This window comes from Lepisosteus platostomus, chromosome 28 (assembly GCF_059453375.1).
Source record: "Lepisosteus platostomus isolate fLepPlt1 chromosome 28, fLepPlt1.hap1, whole genome shotgun sequence".
Taxonomy (NCBI): Eukaryota; Metazoa; Chordata; class Actinopteri; order Semionotiformes; family Lepisosteidae; genus Lepisosteus; species Lepisosteus platostomus.
Window position 1 is genome coordinate 6,809,388 of NC_142638.1, and position 18,544 is coordinate 6,827,931.

Genomic DNA, 18,544 nt, shown 5'->3' on the forward strand with positions numbered 1-18,544 from the left:
TGGGTGTCACCTGTGCCTTGAGTTAGCTCCTTTTCTGGATGAGCCCCCTAGAACCGCCAAAACTGGACTAAGTAAAATCTGATGTGTTCATCCTGCACCAATCTGTGAAAATTGTATTGCCTGTTCCCCTGAATGCACATGGCACATCATCTATCCCACCTCCAGACGGCGGGGATGAGACACATTGTTGAGATTGTGTGAGCACTATGCATGTTCCTAATACCCCCAGATTGACTTGATATTGATGAATGGGGACTTGGGCTCTGATGTGTTACAGTATGTATGTTCTGTGGCTGGTGGCTTACTTGTATATGACGTGCTTTCACTTTTATATTATGGTGTTGCACTGCCTGACTTTTATTACAATATAGTAAATAGGACTTTGTTTAAATAAACAATTGACTCTTTGGATGCATACAGAAGCTCAGTGTTGTCGGCATCAGCTGACCAAAGCCTGACAAGGCCCCCCTTGCATCGGCTACCTGTCCTCTGCCTCTGTCCTTACAGGCTGAAAACTGCAGGAGGTCATTTGCATGACGGGTGCGGAGAATGTGCACCAGTTCCCAGAGACTCAAAGGAGTTTGAAGGGATTTGGATTGGTGGCCCAGAAGGGGTGGCTGTGCTCCAAATAGCCTGTATGGGTCCTAATGTCCCAGTATTGTAACGGGGACAATATACTGTCAAGAAGGTGCTGTCCTTTGGATGAGACATAAAACAAAGGACTCTGTGGTCATTAAAAATCCCAGGTTGTTTTTCGAAAAGAGGAGGGGTGTTAACCCTGGTGTCCTGGCCAAATTTCCCCCTGGCGTTTACCAATCATGGCCTCCTAATAATCCCCATCTGTGAACTGGCTTCATCACTCTGCTCCACTCTCACTCTGCACTGAGAGCTGGTGTGTGGGTAGCGAACTGGAGCATCATCCAGGTGGGGCTGCACACTGGTGGTGGTGGTGGTGGTGGTGGTGGAGGGGGAGGGGGGTATACTGCCAAAAAGGTGCCTCCAAAAAGGTCCCGACTCTCTGTGGATATTAAAAATCCCTGGATGTTTCTCAAAAAGAGTGGGGTGTTATCTTGGAGTCCTGGCCCAATTTCCCATTGGCCTTTACAAATAATGGCCTCCTAAAAATCTCCTTCTATGAACTGGCTCTTGTCTCCTCTCCACTGACAGCTGATGTGTGGTGAGGCGCACTATGGCTGGCGTCGCATCATCCAGGTGGGGCTGCACACTGGTGGTGGTGGAGGGGAGACCCCATTACCTGTAAAGTGCTTTGAGTGGAGTGTCCAGAAAAGCGCTCTCCGAGTATGAGGAATTATTTGTTTTGACTGTGGAGCCCATCTTGCATGGTGCACCCTGCAGCCGGCGTGAGTCCTCAGCTCCCCCCATGCTGTCAGGGCTCCCTGCGGTCAGCTTTGCTGGCTCCCCTAGCCAGAGATGGCGCGTTGAGGTCGCCGTTTGCAGAGGGCGTGACTTTAAATTTCCTGAAACTTCAGCCCTTCCATCTGGGCCCAGATCCACACACAGGCATGAAGAGAAATAGCGGTGGCCCTGAGGTTTTATTTAAGGGAGGGGGGGGGGGAGTCTCAAGTTTCAAATGACAGAATACAAAGCTTGTTTTGCTGGCTGGATTTACTGAGAGTCTCTTTTTAACAGAATGAGAGTGGAAGTTTACGTGCCTCTTTTCATTCCCGTTGTGAAAGCCGGCCAGTTGAGAGGGGGATATTGTCAGAGCAGACATGTTGTGATGTAAATATGAGAGAGGGATGTGGGTGTTGGGCATGTGGGGGGGTGTTGCTTTAATGGTTCTTGGTAATATTTATTGCCGACTAACTGCTGCTGTTGTCTAAACTGTGACTGCGTCATTATAAACGCCTTCATGGACAAAGGCAGCATACAGTGCAATAATATATGGTGATAACTTTCACCTTTCCTGCAAAGGTGGCGGCTACCTCCCTAATACTGAGGATGATTGTTTTGTTTGTACCTGTAATGTTATTGTATGAATAGATTAATTCTTTTTTTTCAGGAGAAAAAATACTAATTTAGGAGGAAACGCCTGCATAGTGACTCAAATTTCATTTGAGTATTTTCTTTGTAGTTTGGAAGTTTTTTTTTTATTTGACAGACATCTAAAGATCTAGACAGGAAGGATGAGATAATAAGGAAATACTTGCAAGGCAAGGAGCTGGCCTGTTAGTCAGATTGACATTTTCCTGTTTCTTAGCAGGTCCGATGACTCCCATTAAGTCATCAGAGGGCTTTCTATTGTCTCCGATTCACACAGCAGGACAGCTGTGGTTGGGAGAAGGGGCGGTTCTGGGCAGGTGGCCTCCTAGGGTTTTCAAAAATCCTTCATTTACAAGATCCAGAGATTTTATCTCTTTAAAATTGTCAGCGCTGATGGAATGTCTTGATGTTGTTGCCACTAAGCATTCCACAGGCCTTTGTCTTAAAACCTGTGGCAGCAGTCCCGCATGATCGCTGGGCTGCTTTTGTCTTTTAATGCTGTATTACAGGACTTTGATTGTTGCAATCCTTTGGGGGGGAAAAAAAAAACTGGAGGAAGATGAAGGAAGGATATGGACTTTAGAAAATTAATCCTTCAAACTATGCTTATACTGTGCATTATAAGTGTTCTAAGGATTGTTCCCTGGTTGTGTTAAAACTTCCTGTATTCTCATTTGGTAGACCATGCTTGTGTTTAATATCGCAGCATATAGTCCTTTGTGCGAGAGATTCAGACACTAAGGCCCTGATGAGTAAGGCACTGCAGATCAAGTCACACACAAGAATTGGTGTCCCCTACAATAGTTATTTATTCATTAGTTAAGTTGGTTAAATATTGTTGGTTAAACATTACTGATTTGAGTGATCTGTAAAGCAGTCCCTTAAGTTTATTCACTGCAAATGAGTTGTAAGAAGGAATGAGTGTGCAGTGCATGTAAAAGCAGTATGATTGGATGCAGGCTATACTTTAACAAACCACACTTCTTTGAACACAGTAGTAAGCGGTGCTGTTGGAGGTGGAGAGTGTCAGTACTTCAGGGTTTGCAACTATATACTGTGTCTATTGTGATAAAACTGAAACCATAAACACTTGGGAGCACGCAAGTTTTGTACCTTACAATTAAGAACAAAATATTTTGAAATTATTCATATTTAGATTTTTTTAAAATGAAAGTACTAAATGCCTTAATTGAGGAAAACGATATTGAATTGTCTGCGCCAGACTGGCCTCCGGTCCAGGGTGTACCCAACCTTGCCAGTCTGGCGCAGACAATTCAATATCGTTTTCCTCAATTAAGGCATTTAGCAGTTTATTAAATCCAAAAATAATTCATCTTGTTTTGTTGCTTGTCAGGATGGGCTCCGGCCCCCCTCTGCCCCTGCCTTGGATTAAGTGTTTTGGAGATGGATGGCCATAACGCACATTTATACCAAACGTGCCATATTTATACAAAAGCACTTTGGGGAAAGCAGTTCAATTTGGAAACAAGGTCCAGAGTGAGCAGACTCCTGTCCCATTTCCTGATGTTTTTGATTCTCCACACGTCCGATGGGTATTTGCGTTCTTAAATATGCAAATATTTGTTGGAACGCTGATATTTTTAAAGACCCTATTTTCCCCCCAGCTATCTATTTCCCTCTTTGCTAAAAGAGGAAAATCATATTCTGAGAGTTATGGAACCAAAATCGGCAATCTCTTCATGTTTTTTCTGTTGTCTAGCACATCGTACAACAGTGAGAAAACAAAGAAAGCAAACCGATCCAGGATCCATAGCTAAAAGTGTAGAATTTACTGTAAATCAAGGTGATTATATTGTCAAAAACCTCTTGAGGCCACAGATTCAGTCTGGAGTAGAGTATATAGTACGTTCTCTGGCTTAAAGCACTGTCCTACACACTGACAGAGTTAAAGAACCAGATCTTTTTAAATCTTGAACAGAGAACACTTTGAATTCCTCTGGCTGAACTATTCAGAATGCTCGAAGGTGTTGACAAAGTCAACTCCATTCAGTTAATTCGACCCCACACTGAAACTAAACTGGGTACAGGGGGCGCTTCTTTTTTCCCCAAAGGCTTGTGGGAGTTTGAAACAAGCTACCCAGCCATGTTGCTGGAAGTGCACACCTTAGGGTTCTTGTTCTTATGCATGTGGTGTAATAACTCCACACCTGTCACGGAAGATTGTACAAGTGTACATCTGTTAAGATTAGTTGTAATTTGTGTAGCATAATTCAGTGTGAAAAAGTGACTCGAGGCAGTAATTGCACAACATAACTAAGTTTTGGCACCATTTCACGGATAATAAAATTCAGGAGTGGCCTGCATAAGGCCTCTTTTAAATATGAATAATACCCATGTGCAGTTTGTCTGCATGGCCGTCTCGTGTTTCTAAGGCTTATAATTCCACAGTTTTTAAACCTGTAAAGAGTAAGAATTTGTTGTGGTTACCTGGCTGGCAGCTTCCACATTCCAGTGTAGAATACAGTCCTTCCTTAGGGCATTGCATGGAAACAGTCTAGTCTGAAACATTTGTGGTTTAATGACTGCGCCATTGTGAATCATTATGTTAAAGTTCATCTTAATCACTGTGTTATAAGTCTGAGGAAACCTTGTAAGTACTCAAAAAGTAATCACTTGAAAATTTGATAGCCTGCTAAACCTTAATTCTTAGGACAGAGGCGTTGGATCAGCATGCACAAGCCCGAAGGGTAACTTAACCTCACTTGCAGCTTTATTTCTCTTGGAAATTGGGAATGATTGGAAGTGCTGGATAAATACCTTGTTTTTATATTACTGGGCATGATGGTTAGGACAGAAGGGTGTGGATTGCCAGTTTTCCTCCTGCTGTCTGGCTGAGAAGAGAACTGCTGTTTCCACTGCCTTTCCTGTAGCTTCAAAGAGCTGCTCGTCAAATAATTTATTTTTGTAGGCCGTACCTAATGTGAGGGGACTAAACATGTTCACATTTCAAATCTGATACCACTGGGCTTGCTTCTGCAGTATCCTTAAACCATGGATGCAGTAATGCACATCTGTCTGTCTTTCTTCCTGTGTACAGATGCGCTGCTCACCCACGCCACACACGGAATCGGGTTCAAAGATCTGCTCCTGTTCAAGTGGGAGTGTGCCTAATGGTAGGAGCAGGGAGACAGGAAGGGGGCAAAGGGCTGCACTTCCTTTTCCTGTTTGTATAACTCTGATAAACGGCTCACAAGTGTCTCTCTCTCTCTCTTTCTCTCCATTAGAGAGCAGACAGTCACATGGGCCAGAATTCTGCTGTTCCAAGCTCCTGTTCCACTCGATTCACATTTTCTCACCAGTATTAATGGAGTGTGATCGCTTGCAGACTAAGTCAGGGGTCCCTGTGGGTTTGTCTCTCTCTTCTGTTTTTGTCCCTATTTCTCAAAATAAAACCCCCTTCCATTTAATACGGTAGGCTGGGAGAGGGGTGGTGTTGAGCAAGCTGAAAGAAAAAATTAATAGTTAACATCTGTCTGCTTTCTTAGGAAGCTGCACTAGGCGTGACCCAGCCTTTGTGTTCAGAGGCTTTCACCCATCTTTTGTTGAGATGCGTTCTTCTACCATCTTGCCACCAGCCCTTCCTGGGCTTCCACCCAGATGGAGTGAACAGGGAAAGAAAAAAACGAGCAAGGGAGTGTTCTCGAGAGAGCGAGAGAGACGGAAAAGGAATGAGATGAACAATAAACACTTTGAGCCAACCCCTCCTCCTTCCCCTCTTCCCTAACATGACTTGGAAAGAAAGAGGAGCTGGAAGATGGGGCAGGAGAGAGGCCTTCATGTTAAGAAGTAGGTGGTGCTCTTCCCTCGGGACCACAATTACAGAATGTTGTTCTGTCAGAGTGCCTCTCCTTGGGATGAGGCACTAAGCTGAGGTCTGGGCTAATTGGTTATAACAGATGGCATGGCGCTGTTATTAAAAGCAGGACCCCTAGTTAAACTCCAATTTGGATTCCAGTATGTCCTCCCAAAACTTCCCCCTGAAGTCAATCGGTGAAGCAATTTCTCAGTCCTGCTCCTGATCTGCTGGTGCAGGGTGGCTCCTGTGTGTCTTCCCAGGTGGGGGCTGCACTCGAGTGGTGAATGAACCGAGTCCCATCCTGTGAGCAAAACGCTTTGGGATCCTCTAGGATGAAAAGCACAGGACAAAAGAGAGGATTTATTATGCATTAGAACACTTTCGTCCTTTGAAACGGTTGAAAGGAGAAGTTGGTATTGAGCCACCTAGACAAGAAAGGTGGTGCTTCATATGGAGAGGGCAAACATTTTCAAAAAGTTGAACACCTCGCCTCAGGTCTGTTTTTGTGTTCGTGAATTACCAGAATCCAAAGCTTTTGGTAACTTTCTGTACCTCCCAAGTCAGCTTAGCACCTGCCACCTTATTCCCCCTCTCTTGCAGGCCTGCAGAATGGGGTCTCCAGCCGAAGGCCTTTACAACAGGCCCGGTTTCGCAGCGCCTTAAAAATGTCTTATCCCCCGAAGGGACCGTCGTAGAAGAAGGTTTTTCTCCAGCAACCAGAGAAGGCCAGTCTCGCCACAAAAATTTCCATGCAAACCTCCTGTAATCTGAAACACATTACTGGGCTTACATAAACAGAGCGCGATTAAAACAGAAAGTTTCTAAAATAAGCACACAGCCTTCCAGACGTCTAATTTGCGGACTGGCGTGTTTTGGCGGGGCAGTGCTGGCCGGTGTATGCGTGTTCGTCTTGCTCGTTTTCCCCCCCCTTCCAGTCCGCTGTGACACAGACCCCTGCTGTATTTTTCTGCTGTTGCTGTGACGGCTGTTGGGATGTTTTTGCTGTATTTCTTTCCCGTTTCTCTGAATTGCTTTCACCTCTAGGCTGCTCTCATAATGCAGCCATCAACCGGGCGCTGAGGGCGGCAGGAATTTCCTAAAGGCAACAAAACGCTCGAGTGTGTGTGTAGGGGTGGGAGTGCTAATTCTCAGTTCTTTGTTACATCTGAAAGTCTTCGTGAGACTTTTACAGCCCAGTCAGCTTGTGACCTTTCAGATCTCTTTCGCTTTAGGTCATGAAGAACCCATTTGTACTCTAGATTGTACGAAATCCCGGAATTCTGTCTCGTCTCCTTCCTTTTTTTCCCCACCTATGTGATGTAGCCCTATGGTGAAGTTCTATTTTTACTCGGACTGTCCAGGCTTCCCATACTGTGAGCAGGGATTCGGAGCAGGCTGGGCTGACCTCACTGTTTGAGAGCCGCAGCTCTCCCGTGGCTTGGAGCAGAGACCAGCACATGGGAACGCTGGAAACTTTACTACCAACCAGAAAAGAAAAGCAGAGGTTTCTGCAAATAGCATGCTGGGGAATGCATTCAGCTGCTTTTGTCATTCAGACAAAATTAGCATTTATCTTTTCTTTGTTTGCCACTTAACCAGGAACTCCTATCTGGTAAAAAATAAAAAGAAGACAATGCATAAAACCTTGGTAATATTTAGCTGACCAACTAGAAAAAAAAAAGAATGAACTATATTTGTCCTGTATTGTCTTTTGTGGTGTTATCCTAAATAGTTTCTTCCTTGTAATACTTGCTGATACCAAGCCTCAGCCCAAGACCCTCAGATGAGAAAGGAGCATTTAAAATCATTTCTTGTATTTTTGTTTTTTCAGTCAGATGTGTCCTTTATCAGGTACAATTTGTCCGGCCCAGAGCTATTGAGCTCCACCTGGTTGCCGTCTCCCTGATATTAGTTTGGAACCTTCCAATGATTTATTGATATTCACTGGTGCGGAATTCATAACTTTCATCAAGTGATTTTCAAAGATGTGGAAACAAGAGATTTTAGAGCTTGAATCCTCCGGGTTGGTAGACTGCGAGTGTAGACTGCTAAAATGTGTGCAGCATGTGTCCTGCACCTTCACTCGACAGTGAAGGAAGCTGGAAATGCTGTTTTGCATTATGTTAAAGATCCCTGTGGCGCTTTTTCAAAGAAGAGTCTTGGGTGTTAATTCAGAGGCTGGCAAACAATCAGTGCAGGGGAAGAATGTGGTCTGGCCTGGGTTTTTAAGCTTCTGTTGACATGCCTTTGGCAAGCATGTAGCACAGAGCGCAGAACCAGCGAGCTTTCAAAAGGATGTGGCTTTGTTCTGCTCTGGACTTCTTGGTATCAGTGAGCCTTTTGGGTGGGCGTGGCACTGTGCTGGACCTTTGGGTGGGTGTGGCACTGTCCCACACACTGATACTGCTGGACCTTTGGGTGGGTGTGGCACTGTAGTGGACACAGGTGCCAGTGGACCTGTCTTTGGGTGTGGCACTGTAGTGGACACAGGTACCGGTGGACCTGTCTTTGGGTGTGGCACTGTAGTGGACACGGGTACCGGTGGACCTTTTGTTGGGTGTGGCCTTTTGGGTGGGCGTGGCACTGTGCTGGACCTTTCTTTGGGTGTGGCACTGTCCCACACACTGCTACCGGTGGACCTTTCTTTGGGTGTGGCACTGTCCCACACACTGCTACTGGTGGACCTTTGGGTGGGTGTAGCACTGTAGTGGAAACAGGTACCGGTGGATTTTTGTTGGGTGTGGCACTGTCCCACACACTGCTACCGGTGGCATTGCTCTGTGGGCTGGTACTAGTGAGCCTTCAGATGGCACTGTGTCGTGAGTTGGGTGCTGATGATTAGCGCTGAGCAGCTGTTGAAGAATTTGTCCTTAATGCGATTTACAGATGCGAGTTGAAAACTAGTAGCTGGGGCTGAGGTAGGTAGTAAAAGCAGTGCAGCGCAGCGCAGCTCGGCCAGCGTATTCCGTGCCAGAGCTTACAGAAATACTTGTATTTCCTCAATGGTGTGCAAATGCACAGTTTTGTTTTCTGATCCTGCCTTTATGAAAAAATGTGAAGGGACAGAGAGTGCATTAGGAAAGCCACAGTGCTTCTCTGCAGCTCTGACCTAACGAAGCCGCTGTATTCCTGTGGTTTCTGGTTTTAATGGGTGAGTGCAAATTATAGGTGAAGGTAACCTCATTGAGCTCTTTCCTAGGCAGAAAGTATGAAGGGTTGACCTTCATTTCATTTATCCATCAGGGAAATGCTGCTTGTTCCTGGTGTGGACGATGGCAGTAAATGTACAGGATATCCTGTAAGGGCTGAAGGTGGAACACCACCCTGGAAGGGAGGGCTGTCCATTTCAGGGCAATACCTCTTGTTTCAGTGATGCAATAATTATCTAAAACACACTCTTCCTCTACCGGTGTACATATCAGCCTTTTGGCTAAAATGAAGTGTAGTATCTCTTTAACTTTCATGTATTCTTGTTTCTGTCAAGAATGCCATTTTACAGGATTTGCAAGGTCACGAAGCTATTTGTTCCTGCTCCACCCAAGTAAGGGGATTTCTTCACAGGATTTCATAGCCCTGAGAGATCCTCCCACACTGTGGCAAAACCTGTTCTGGAACCTTTAGAGTTAGGCTTGACTGTCCCTGGTAATGTTACATGGGACAATCAGGGGGGAAGGGGGTCTGGGGTGGGGATCTCCAACGTCCAGAACAGAAAAGGCATCATCGATGAGGTCAAACGAGGGGGAACAGAACCATTCTATGCCTATGTTGATCAAAATGTTTTGTCCTGGAAGAAAATCCCGGTTCTGGGAGTCAGACAGCCTGAACTCTGTTTGTAGAAGACAGCTGGGGGGGGTGGAGTTCAGCCGGTGCCTTGTTTTTTCTTCCCTTAAATCCCCCGAGAGCGAGAGAAGGAAAGCATTCCTCCCTGAGAAAGAGAGGGAGAGCGAGACGGCTCCTAGGGCTCGGGGTGAGGCGGGCCAGCCTGCTGCTCCCTGCAGACGCTAAGTGAGACCAGCTGTGGGAGGAAGTGAGTCTAGCAGAACAGGAAATACACGCAGGGAGTGGGCAACACCCTTCATCTCCTTCCAGCTGGACTTGGCTCACAGACTGCTGGGAAATAAGGGGAGGGACACCTTGGGATGGCATTCTTTCAACAACCCCCCCCCCCACACACACACACACATCTCCGTCCTGGGTGAGACCTGCACAAGCCACTGCTGATTGTAAACAAAACCAGCTTTCATCTTAACCTTTTTTTTTTAAGGGGATTTGGGATGCAGTACTGCAGAGCCCGGTTTCTCTTTGACCTTCATCTAAAACTTGGGAGTTACTGATGCATGCTAATTGGCTTTTCCAAACGCAGCCCCCTGCCTTAATAAGGCTATATCTGTGAGGTTTATCAAGATGAAAATGCAGTTTATGGCCAATTTAAAGTCCTCTCCCGCAGCTTATCGGTTAGTTAAAAAAAGCCTCAGCTCTGAGAAATGACCTGAAAAGGCCTTAATCTGGGCTTGCAGTCTGAAAAGCTGAGTCAGCTTCTTCTGTCTGCCTGACCTGCCTTGATGAATATGGCAGAAAAACATGATCCGGGCCCGAAGGTGCTGGTCACTGTACTTTCTCTTTAGAAGGAAGACCTGAATTTTTTTTTCCCCCCAATTAAAAACGTTTTTATAAAGACCGAGCAGCCACACAGAAAGAGAAGCTTAAGAATGAACAGGATGGAGAAGAAGGGTTAGCCTGCAGAGTCAGAGGGGGAGCAGGTAAAACCGAGAAGGAAAGTCCGACACGAGGTTATATTTATATAAGCCCACTATCCACGCAGTGTATATTTTATTTATTCCAGGTTTGAAAAATGTATGCTGTCCTTGATCTGATTTACTGTATGTGAGAGGACCTGATACCCAAGTGGTCTAAGGAGTTTCCTCTGGGCTGTAGGTGCCTCTGACAGCTCAGTACATCTTCACATCTTTCTTACGCTGACAGGCTGCATGCCCTGCACCTTGTTAGCCTTGGAGAGAGAAGACTGCATCGCCCCCATTGAAAACGCCCTGGACTACTTCTTCAGGGTAAACCGCAGAACAAAAACTCGAGGGCGGGAGCAGAAAGAGGTGGAAGTGTATTTAAAGCCCCGACCACCTCTTTACACAAATGGTTGTGGGAGTATGGAACGAGCTACCCAGCCACGTTGTGGAAGCTGATACCCCGGCTTTCTTTGCGAAACAGCAGCTTATTGATTCAAGTATTTCATCCAGATAAGTACATAATAGGTCAGACAAGCCAAGCGGTCTCCTCTTGTCTTTGTATACTGTTATATTCTTATGATGGAAATGTCCTCTTACTGTTGAATTGCGTAAGGCCAGCAAAGAGACAAAAACCAGAGCTTCTGTCTGCCCTAAGCAGAAAACATGCACGGTTTATAGCTGTGATCTGTCCCCTTGCAGTAGATCTTTTACGATGAGAAGTAACAGGACTAAGCCGGGGAGATTGAAATATGTTTTTTTCAGTTCTGCATGGCAGGTTGATTTTGTCTTTGTTTTCCCTGAAAGCACTCGTGGGGGAAATACCGCAGGGGCACAGTCCCTCGGGCCCCAGCCTCAGTGCTCACAGGCGCGTGGCCCCCGGTCTGGGCTCCCGTCCCGCCGTCCTGCCCGCACAGACAGCGATTGATGGGCTGTACCAGGGAGCGCCGGTCCCGCCAGGCCACAGAACAGCCATTGTGATCGTGTGAGCACATCAGACATGAGCGTTTGACATCGGGCTGAACGAGTAACTGAGTTTACGAACCTTTCAGTTCTGTATCCAGCCATTTGCCAGCGGATTTATCCGTCATGGGGGGGGCCGGATCCTATAACAGGAAACGGTAGATGCAAGGCGGGGGTATAGCCTGGAGGGGGCGCCAGTCCATCGCAGGGCACGCCCTCACGTTTTCTCAGAAGTCATTAAGCCTGCTAGTATGGCTGTGGACTGAACGCTTTGCAGCCCTTTTGCTAAGATCAAGATTGCTGGACCTCCTCCCAGTGCGTTTACAGAACCTTCCGAGCGGGTTGGGCTCTGTCCTTCAGTCCCCTGGGAGAACCCAGGGGAAACCCACAGGAATGTGGGAAAATCGTACAGCTTCCACGCGGATAGTACCCCAGGGGCCCCAGTGCTGTAAGGCAGCGATGCTAATCACTGTGTCCCCATGCTGCCTCCAGTTATATGTACTGTAGACAGAGAGACATTCTTTACAGCCCAGGTTTTCCTGTGGGCGCAGCAAATTCCTGAGCTGTGGACTGGGCCCTTTGCCCACTGTGTGCTTGCAGGGAGAATGACCCAGGTGAGCTCCAGAAAGAGTGTACTGTGGGCTGTATTTTACACTTTGCTTCTTAGGTGACTGTCATCTACCAATCAGAATCTCATACACGTGGCCCCGCAGGATAAGGCCTGGTACTCATAGCTGTTCGAGTAAAGCAGTTATGAAACGAAGAGGCAGCTCCACTTTGTATGTTAGCGTTTGCGGTCGTCTTAGTGGGGATCTGTGTGGGATGATTCAGACTGAAATTTGAAACTAAAGGTCTCATGACCTTTTTAATTTGTTGGTTTTGAAATAGTTTTTACATTTCCAACAGGACGGGGGGGAAAAAGGTACATTGAAGTCCTTGTCCCCCTGTCATTGCGAATCAATAAATGTCTAAAAACATTCTAACAAAAGTAAAAGAACTTAAGTGCTTCTTGTATTGGTTTGTTTATTTGGGGGGGGGGGTTCACACATCTTTGGAGTCAGTGCTGACTGTTTGCTGGATCTTGCTGCAGTGTGTGTGCAGTTTGCAGTTTATGCGTTTCGCTTTGACGTTTTCTACCGAGCCTGGGAGCTTAAGACGGTTGCTTGGTCTGCCCACACCGTGTCACTGCATCCTCATGTTTTTGACACCTTAGAAAAAGCTAAATCTCCCTGCGCTAAACAGGTCAGTTAGCAAAACAGAAAATGGCGATGTCCTTGAAGTGACTGCTTTCAGATAATGAGAAAGCAGGCCAGTCTGTTTCATGCAGATTTCATTTAGTTGTTTATTTTTTTTAAATGTGACATGGGATCATTGCTTTAGGGCTGCCTTAACATTGTCCCTTGATGTGGATTCTGATTTCTCCAATTCCATTTCATTGCATCAATCCTATCACCTCTGTAGATTCTGTAATCTGTGTTTTCCCTGATAGCGCTCTCTCTCTCGTATTGATGTTGCCAACATTACTGGGCAATTTTAGATCATTGCATGTTCGTAATGCTTGAGTCCCTGGAAGATGCAGACGGTATATCTCAGAATACTGTCGATTATCTAGTTTTCAATCTTCTTATCGTGGTGTTATCACAGGCCATGTTTTATGAAGTCCCAAGTTCAAGCCTCACCTCCAGTCAGTGAAAGCTGTTTCTTATTTATTACCGGCTCATACAGCACATCTGTTAGATGATGAGATACAAAGCCAGTAGGTCAATATAAGCAAGTGGCACAGGTTAGTCACAATGTTCACTTGGTTTCTGTTGCACTTTGAGGTGACAGCTGACCGTTTAAACCTGGTCACTCCTTTCTGGTAGAGTCCGGGGAGCGTGTGTAATGGAAGGAGTCTTGAATTTATTATCCTGTGCCTCCTGAGTGCACTGAGATGTCTTTAGCTCTTCTGACAGCGGCTGGAATGATGTATTAATCAGGTCGTATGGTTCCTTTGTCTGTCTGTGCAGCGTTGGTGCAGAACGGCGGTGTTGTTACAGCAGGGCCCAGTCTGCTGCAAGCTGCCTGTCGGGCTAATTAGTTTCTGATTGCCGGAGTGGCTCTGTTAAAGCAGATGATTTCCCCAGCTGGCAATTAGTGCCCTTCCTGCGTGTGTTGGACGTGTTGCAACACAGCCCCTGTTTTCCCCACAGCCACAGGTGATGAAATGCTTAGAAGGCACTGACACCACCTGCCAGCTGGAGTCTGCAACTGGTGTAGGACACTGCTTGTTTATGCCCTTCAGAAAAGTGCTGATGACTTCAAATGGGCATCCCTGAGGAATCCCATCACGTAACCATTGTATGAATGGCACCAGTTGGCTGTTTTCCTGAGTGTTGTATTTTTTTCCTAAGCAATATTAGTACATATGAGATGGAGAAAAAAAAACATGATTTTCCGAGGAGCGTTTGTGAATTCAACCGTACTATGCTCACAGAGGTGTGATTCTCACGTTTTCCGAGCCTCACCTTTAACCTTTAAATGAGTCAAAGTGTTTTGAAAACTTTTTTCCCCCTGACTACAATGTTTCCTATTTTCTTAGGCAGACCTGTGCAGTGAAAGAACCGGTGTTTTATGGGTTTACAATAGGAATGAGCTGTGGGTTAGGATAAACAGTAGCCTTCTGTGTGCAGAGATCTGCAGAGGATGCAGCTCATTGTAGGAGTCAAGTCTAAACACTGGCTAACTCAGCCATTAACATGGCAGATATTCTCCAAGTGGTGAGGCATTCAATTGTTCTTCACAGTTTATAATCTTCAGTTGATACAGTATGTGTATATGTCATTCAAGCAGCACACGATAGCTCAGTAGGCTAAACACTTGATTGCTAGGTGTGAAACAATTAGAGAGCACCTGACCACCCCTCTGGATGGGACACCAGTCCATCTCAGAGGTGTCCTGCCAGCAGTGTAGGTCCCTACTTATACAGCTGGAGCCACTGGGGTGAGGAACTTTACTCAAGGTAGAACAGCAGAGACTCGAACCCACAACCTACCAGTTATGAGTCCAGAGGTTTACCCACTGCACTGTGCTGCCCCCCCATACAGTATATGCTGTATCATTTCTAACATTTAGGCAGATCCTTGAACATGTGGTTCTCAAGCTTTTCTGTTGAGGAAAACCTTCAATAGAGACTTGCAACATTAAACATCTTGCTTACTTACTGAAGCTGATGAAGTGATTGATGAAGAAATGCACTTTTTTTTTCTCCCCTCTGGACTGAACGGTTTCCAGGCCTTTCTGAACAGCGAGTGATCTGTCCGTAAGCTGAGAAGCTAGCGGTAAGCGTGCCCACGGAGCCCCCAGCCTGGCCGAACAACGAGGACACTCTTCCTCTGGCCTGCGCCTTACGAAAACAGGCCCTGCTGTTGTTGGCCTGCTGGGGAAGGAGCAAAGAATGGGCGCTTTATTCTCCGAGCAGCCAGGTCCGCCCAGAGGCGAGGAAGGAAGCAAGCAGGAGCACTGAAGTTGCTTTTATTCATTTATTGCCTTTTTTATTTTTAGGCGAGAGAGGGAGAGCTCCTGTAGCTCTCGGAAAGAGATGTCCACCCTCTGTTCCTCTAGGGGTGGGCTGGAGAGAGAGCGGTATCTGTCAGCAGTGTGTGTGTGTGCGCCAGGAGGTCAGGCTCTGCGCAGGCTTGGTCGTTCCCCAGTTTGTCCTTCATGGCCGCGCTGGTGAACCCCAGGGGCCTGGTGGTGGTCTGCTGGGCTCCCGGTACCTACAGCAGCCACAGATGGGCATGGGACAGCCCGTGGCAGGGGGGTTCAGAATGGGAACACTTGTCTGGCTTTGCCCTCATGCAAAGAACATGGTAACATGACCTGGAACATGGTAAAACCTCACCTGCACAGGATGAGAAAAGACCCGTGCAAGTAATGGCAAACCCAAAACAGGAAAAAAAAATATTTTAAATGTTCTATGCTGGAAGAAATTATATTCCGATAATTGATTATATCCCTGAGGCTTTTATTTTTAAGCTTTGGTCAAATGTGTGCATTGCAATGAGCTTTCAGATCCATAAACCTCTGTGGAAGTTAAGACAACTGTCAACACATTTCGCCCTGCTTGTTGTGTTTGCTTTGCAAAGCCCAGCATTTCAGATCTGCAGGCCTGTGTGTGTTATTTCATGTGAGCAATGTGAGGCTGAAGTCTCTACAGAGAAAACTGCTGCGAGAAGGAGCAGGTGTAGGTGGACGTCTGACCTCACCACAACAGCTCTCGTCTCCCTCCTGGCCGCAGGTTCGAGAAAGGGCGGATCTACACCTACATCGGGGAGGTGGTGGTGTCGGTGAACCCGTACCGCCCCATGAACATCTACGGGCGCGACACCATCGAGCAGTACAAGGGCCGAGAGCTGTACGAACGGCCCCCGCACCTCTTCGCCATCGCTGACGCCGCCTACAAAGCCATGAAGAGGAGGAACAAGGACACCTGCATCGTCATCTCAGGTGGGGGAGGACAGGAGAGTTACCCAGGAGCACCCTGGCCTTGGCTCTGCAGCGTTGACACGTATGCTAGCCACCAGGCTGTATGTCAATCAGAATTTATAAAGACGGTCTGGCGAAAGATGAACCCCGACTCAAGGAATCATGTCGCTCTTTATGGGTATACAGTACTTCAGATAGAGTTCCCACAGTTCCTTGCCCAGATGCCCTTCTCTGCCAGTGCAGCAACTGTTGGTTGTTTAAATTTATGGGGTGGGGGGGGGTGTTCTGAGAACCTGCTTCACACCCCTCAAGGGCAGCCCATCAAACTCAGATCACGGCCAGGAGTCTTCTCCAGCCACGGACACTCACGAAACGAACGTCAGCAGCAGTTTTAAGACCCTTTATGAATTCAGAGTAAAAAGTAGTCTACCTGGTGTTATGAAAATCTTTTTTTTAAATATGAGACTTGATTGATTGGGATTTTGTGTAAATGTCGGCCCACTTCTTGCCAGCCTCACTACATATTTTCAGTTTTTCCTCAGTTTGAAAACTGCTGACAAGGCATTGGCGAAGCACATCTGATAACCCACGATGCCCCACGGCCAGAGCTTTCAAACCTCACAGGCTTTGGCAGTGTCTTACAACCTGAGGTCAAACGGAGTGCATCGCCTTCTCCCGAGCTGTTGGCATAGCTCCCTCTAGTGCTGACATACGTGTAATAATGAACTTCAGGCACATTGTCGTGGTTTGTGAGATGCGTCCCAGATAATTCTAAGACATTGAGTACAAATGTGAGTCATCTGTGACTTAATGTTCTGTTCTTTTGCCAGTTTTATACAGCCTTAGTGGTTGAATGGGCATCAGCATACCTGATGGCAAATACTGAGAACTCCATATGGCAGCATGTATTTTACAATTTTTTGGTTCCCTAAAAAACAAGTTGACATCATTTTTTATTCACTTGGCATTCATTCTGAGCTGTGATGCTTTCTATGTGTAATTTACATGTTTTTGTCTGATCCCCACTGGCTAGATATATTACTCTCTCTAAATTGTCCCCTTGTCCTGCTATTGTCCCAACCTGGGCCCTGTGTTTCTAGGATGAGATACAGATTTATGTGACTTTTCCCACTCATATGTTTCCTGCTCTTAAGGGATAGGTGGAGGTTGCACAGTTCTAGACATTAATGGCATTTTTTAATCTTTTCCTCATACATTTCCTTTTTGAATGCTACAGACTGACTTCCATCCATAAAACATGTTTCTAAGTAGGGTGTATAAAATTAGCCTGTTGAAATTGCATGATACATTAATGTCTGAACTCTAAGAATTAAGTGACTCTTACAGAAGTATCCTATGTACATGGACTGTCCCACATTCCAGTATACCTTGCCTTGCATTTTATCAATCATGATAATATTTTGATACTGGTTGCACACTTTATTTGTTCGTCCTTGTGGTGCATAAAGATAGCTTGTTGCCAAACACTGACAGGTGCAGTAAACCATGTTCCACTGGCTAGTGGGCTGTGATTACGTGTGTGTTTCTCTGTTGTGCAGGGGAGAGTGGCGCGGGGAAGACAGAGGCCAGTAAATACATCATGCAGTACATCGCGGCCATCACCAACCCCAGTCAGAGGGCAGAGGTCGAGAGGTGAGAGGGCCTTCACACAGTCTGGAGTCTTGATCCAGTAAAAATCCCAGCTGTATAAATGGGTCTCCAAAGCATCAGTGTAAATGAGAATTTCTACATGATGGGAGTTAGAAATGGGAAATTCTTAATTCCTTATCACCCTGAAGGTACATAGTTCAAAATCTATTTCTATTCTGTGATTGCTTCATTATACCACTGTCCCACTGTGTGCAGTTATCAGCAGAGTTCATGAGAATATTTTCCTTGTTTAGTGCAATAGTATTGATACTGGTACATTTATGACTAGTTTCAAAGTTAATGATTCTGTGAAGGAGCTCTTTTTATTTTATGTTTCATCTTCATCACCGGGATTATCTCTCCATTTCCATGCTAATATTTCCAAGTATTGTTTGACTTTACCCTTTATCCAAGGCGGGTGAAATAAAGGTGTTGCAAGGTTAGTTAAGAGAAGAAACATTTAAATGGATGTAACTATCAGTTTAAAACTAAATAAAGCATGTACTATATAGTTACTATAGCATTTTGCACATTTAAATTCAACAAGTACAGTTTATGAGCAGACATGAAAGGTAAATATTTCTAGTACATCAAAAATTCTTGAAAGGGGTACAGTTTTGTCCAACAGTCATTTTTCATTTTTTCATTAAAACAACTAAGGGCACATCTCCTACGGTACCATCTTGTGCTCTCCTGCATTCCAGGCTTGGCCTTATAAATTCTAGAAATGATTAAGGTTGTCTTACTGTAGTCCATGTCTCAGCCTACAGAGAGATCTGCACATACTCTCGAACTTTGATTTAAAAAGTCCTGATTTGTGGCAATCTTCCCTCAACAGCACCTACACGTATACTGCCACAGAAAATGTGCAAAGAGCTGAAAATTAACATGGAAAAATATTAGA

General features: G+C 45.8%; 1 protein-coding gene across 4 annotated transcripts in view; it reads left to right on the plus strand.

The window, feature by feature from the left end:
* myo1d (myosin 1D) overlaps positions 1–18,544 on the plus strand; it is a 75,825-nt gene that overhangs the window by 6,969 nt on the left and 50,312 nt on the right. For 2 of the 4 annotated variants that reach the window (XM_088622876.1, XM_088622875.1), the window contains exons 2-3: positions 15,803–16,011; positions 17,550–17,643. In XM_088622876.1, the coding sequence (XP_088479002.1) occupies positions 15,870–16,011; positions 17,550–17,643 (236 nt within the window). In that variant the 5' untranslated portion in view covers positions 15,803–15,869. Of the gene's footprint in view, positions 1–11,339; positions 11,546–15,802; positions 16,012–17,549; positions 17,644–18,544 lie in introns of those variants that run through there. The other 2 variants (XM_088622874.1, XM_088622873.1) reach the window with 2 other exon arrangements.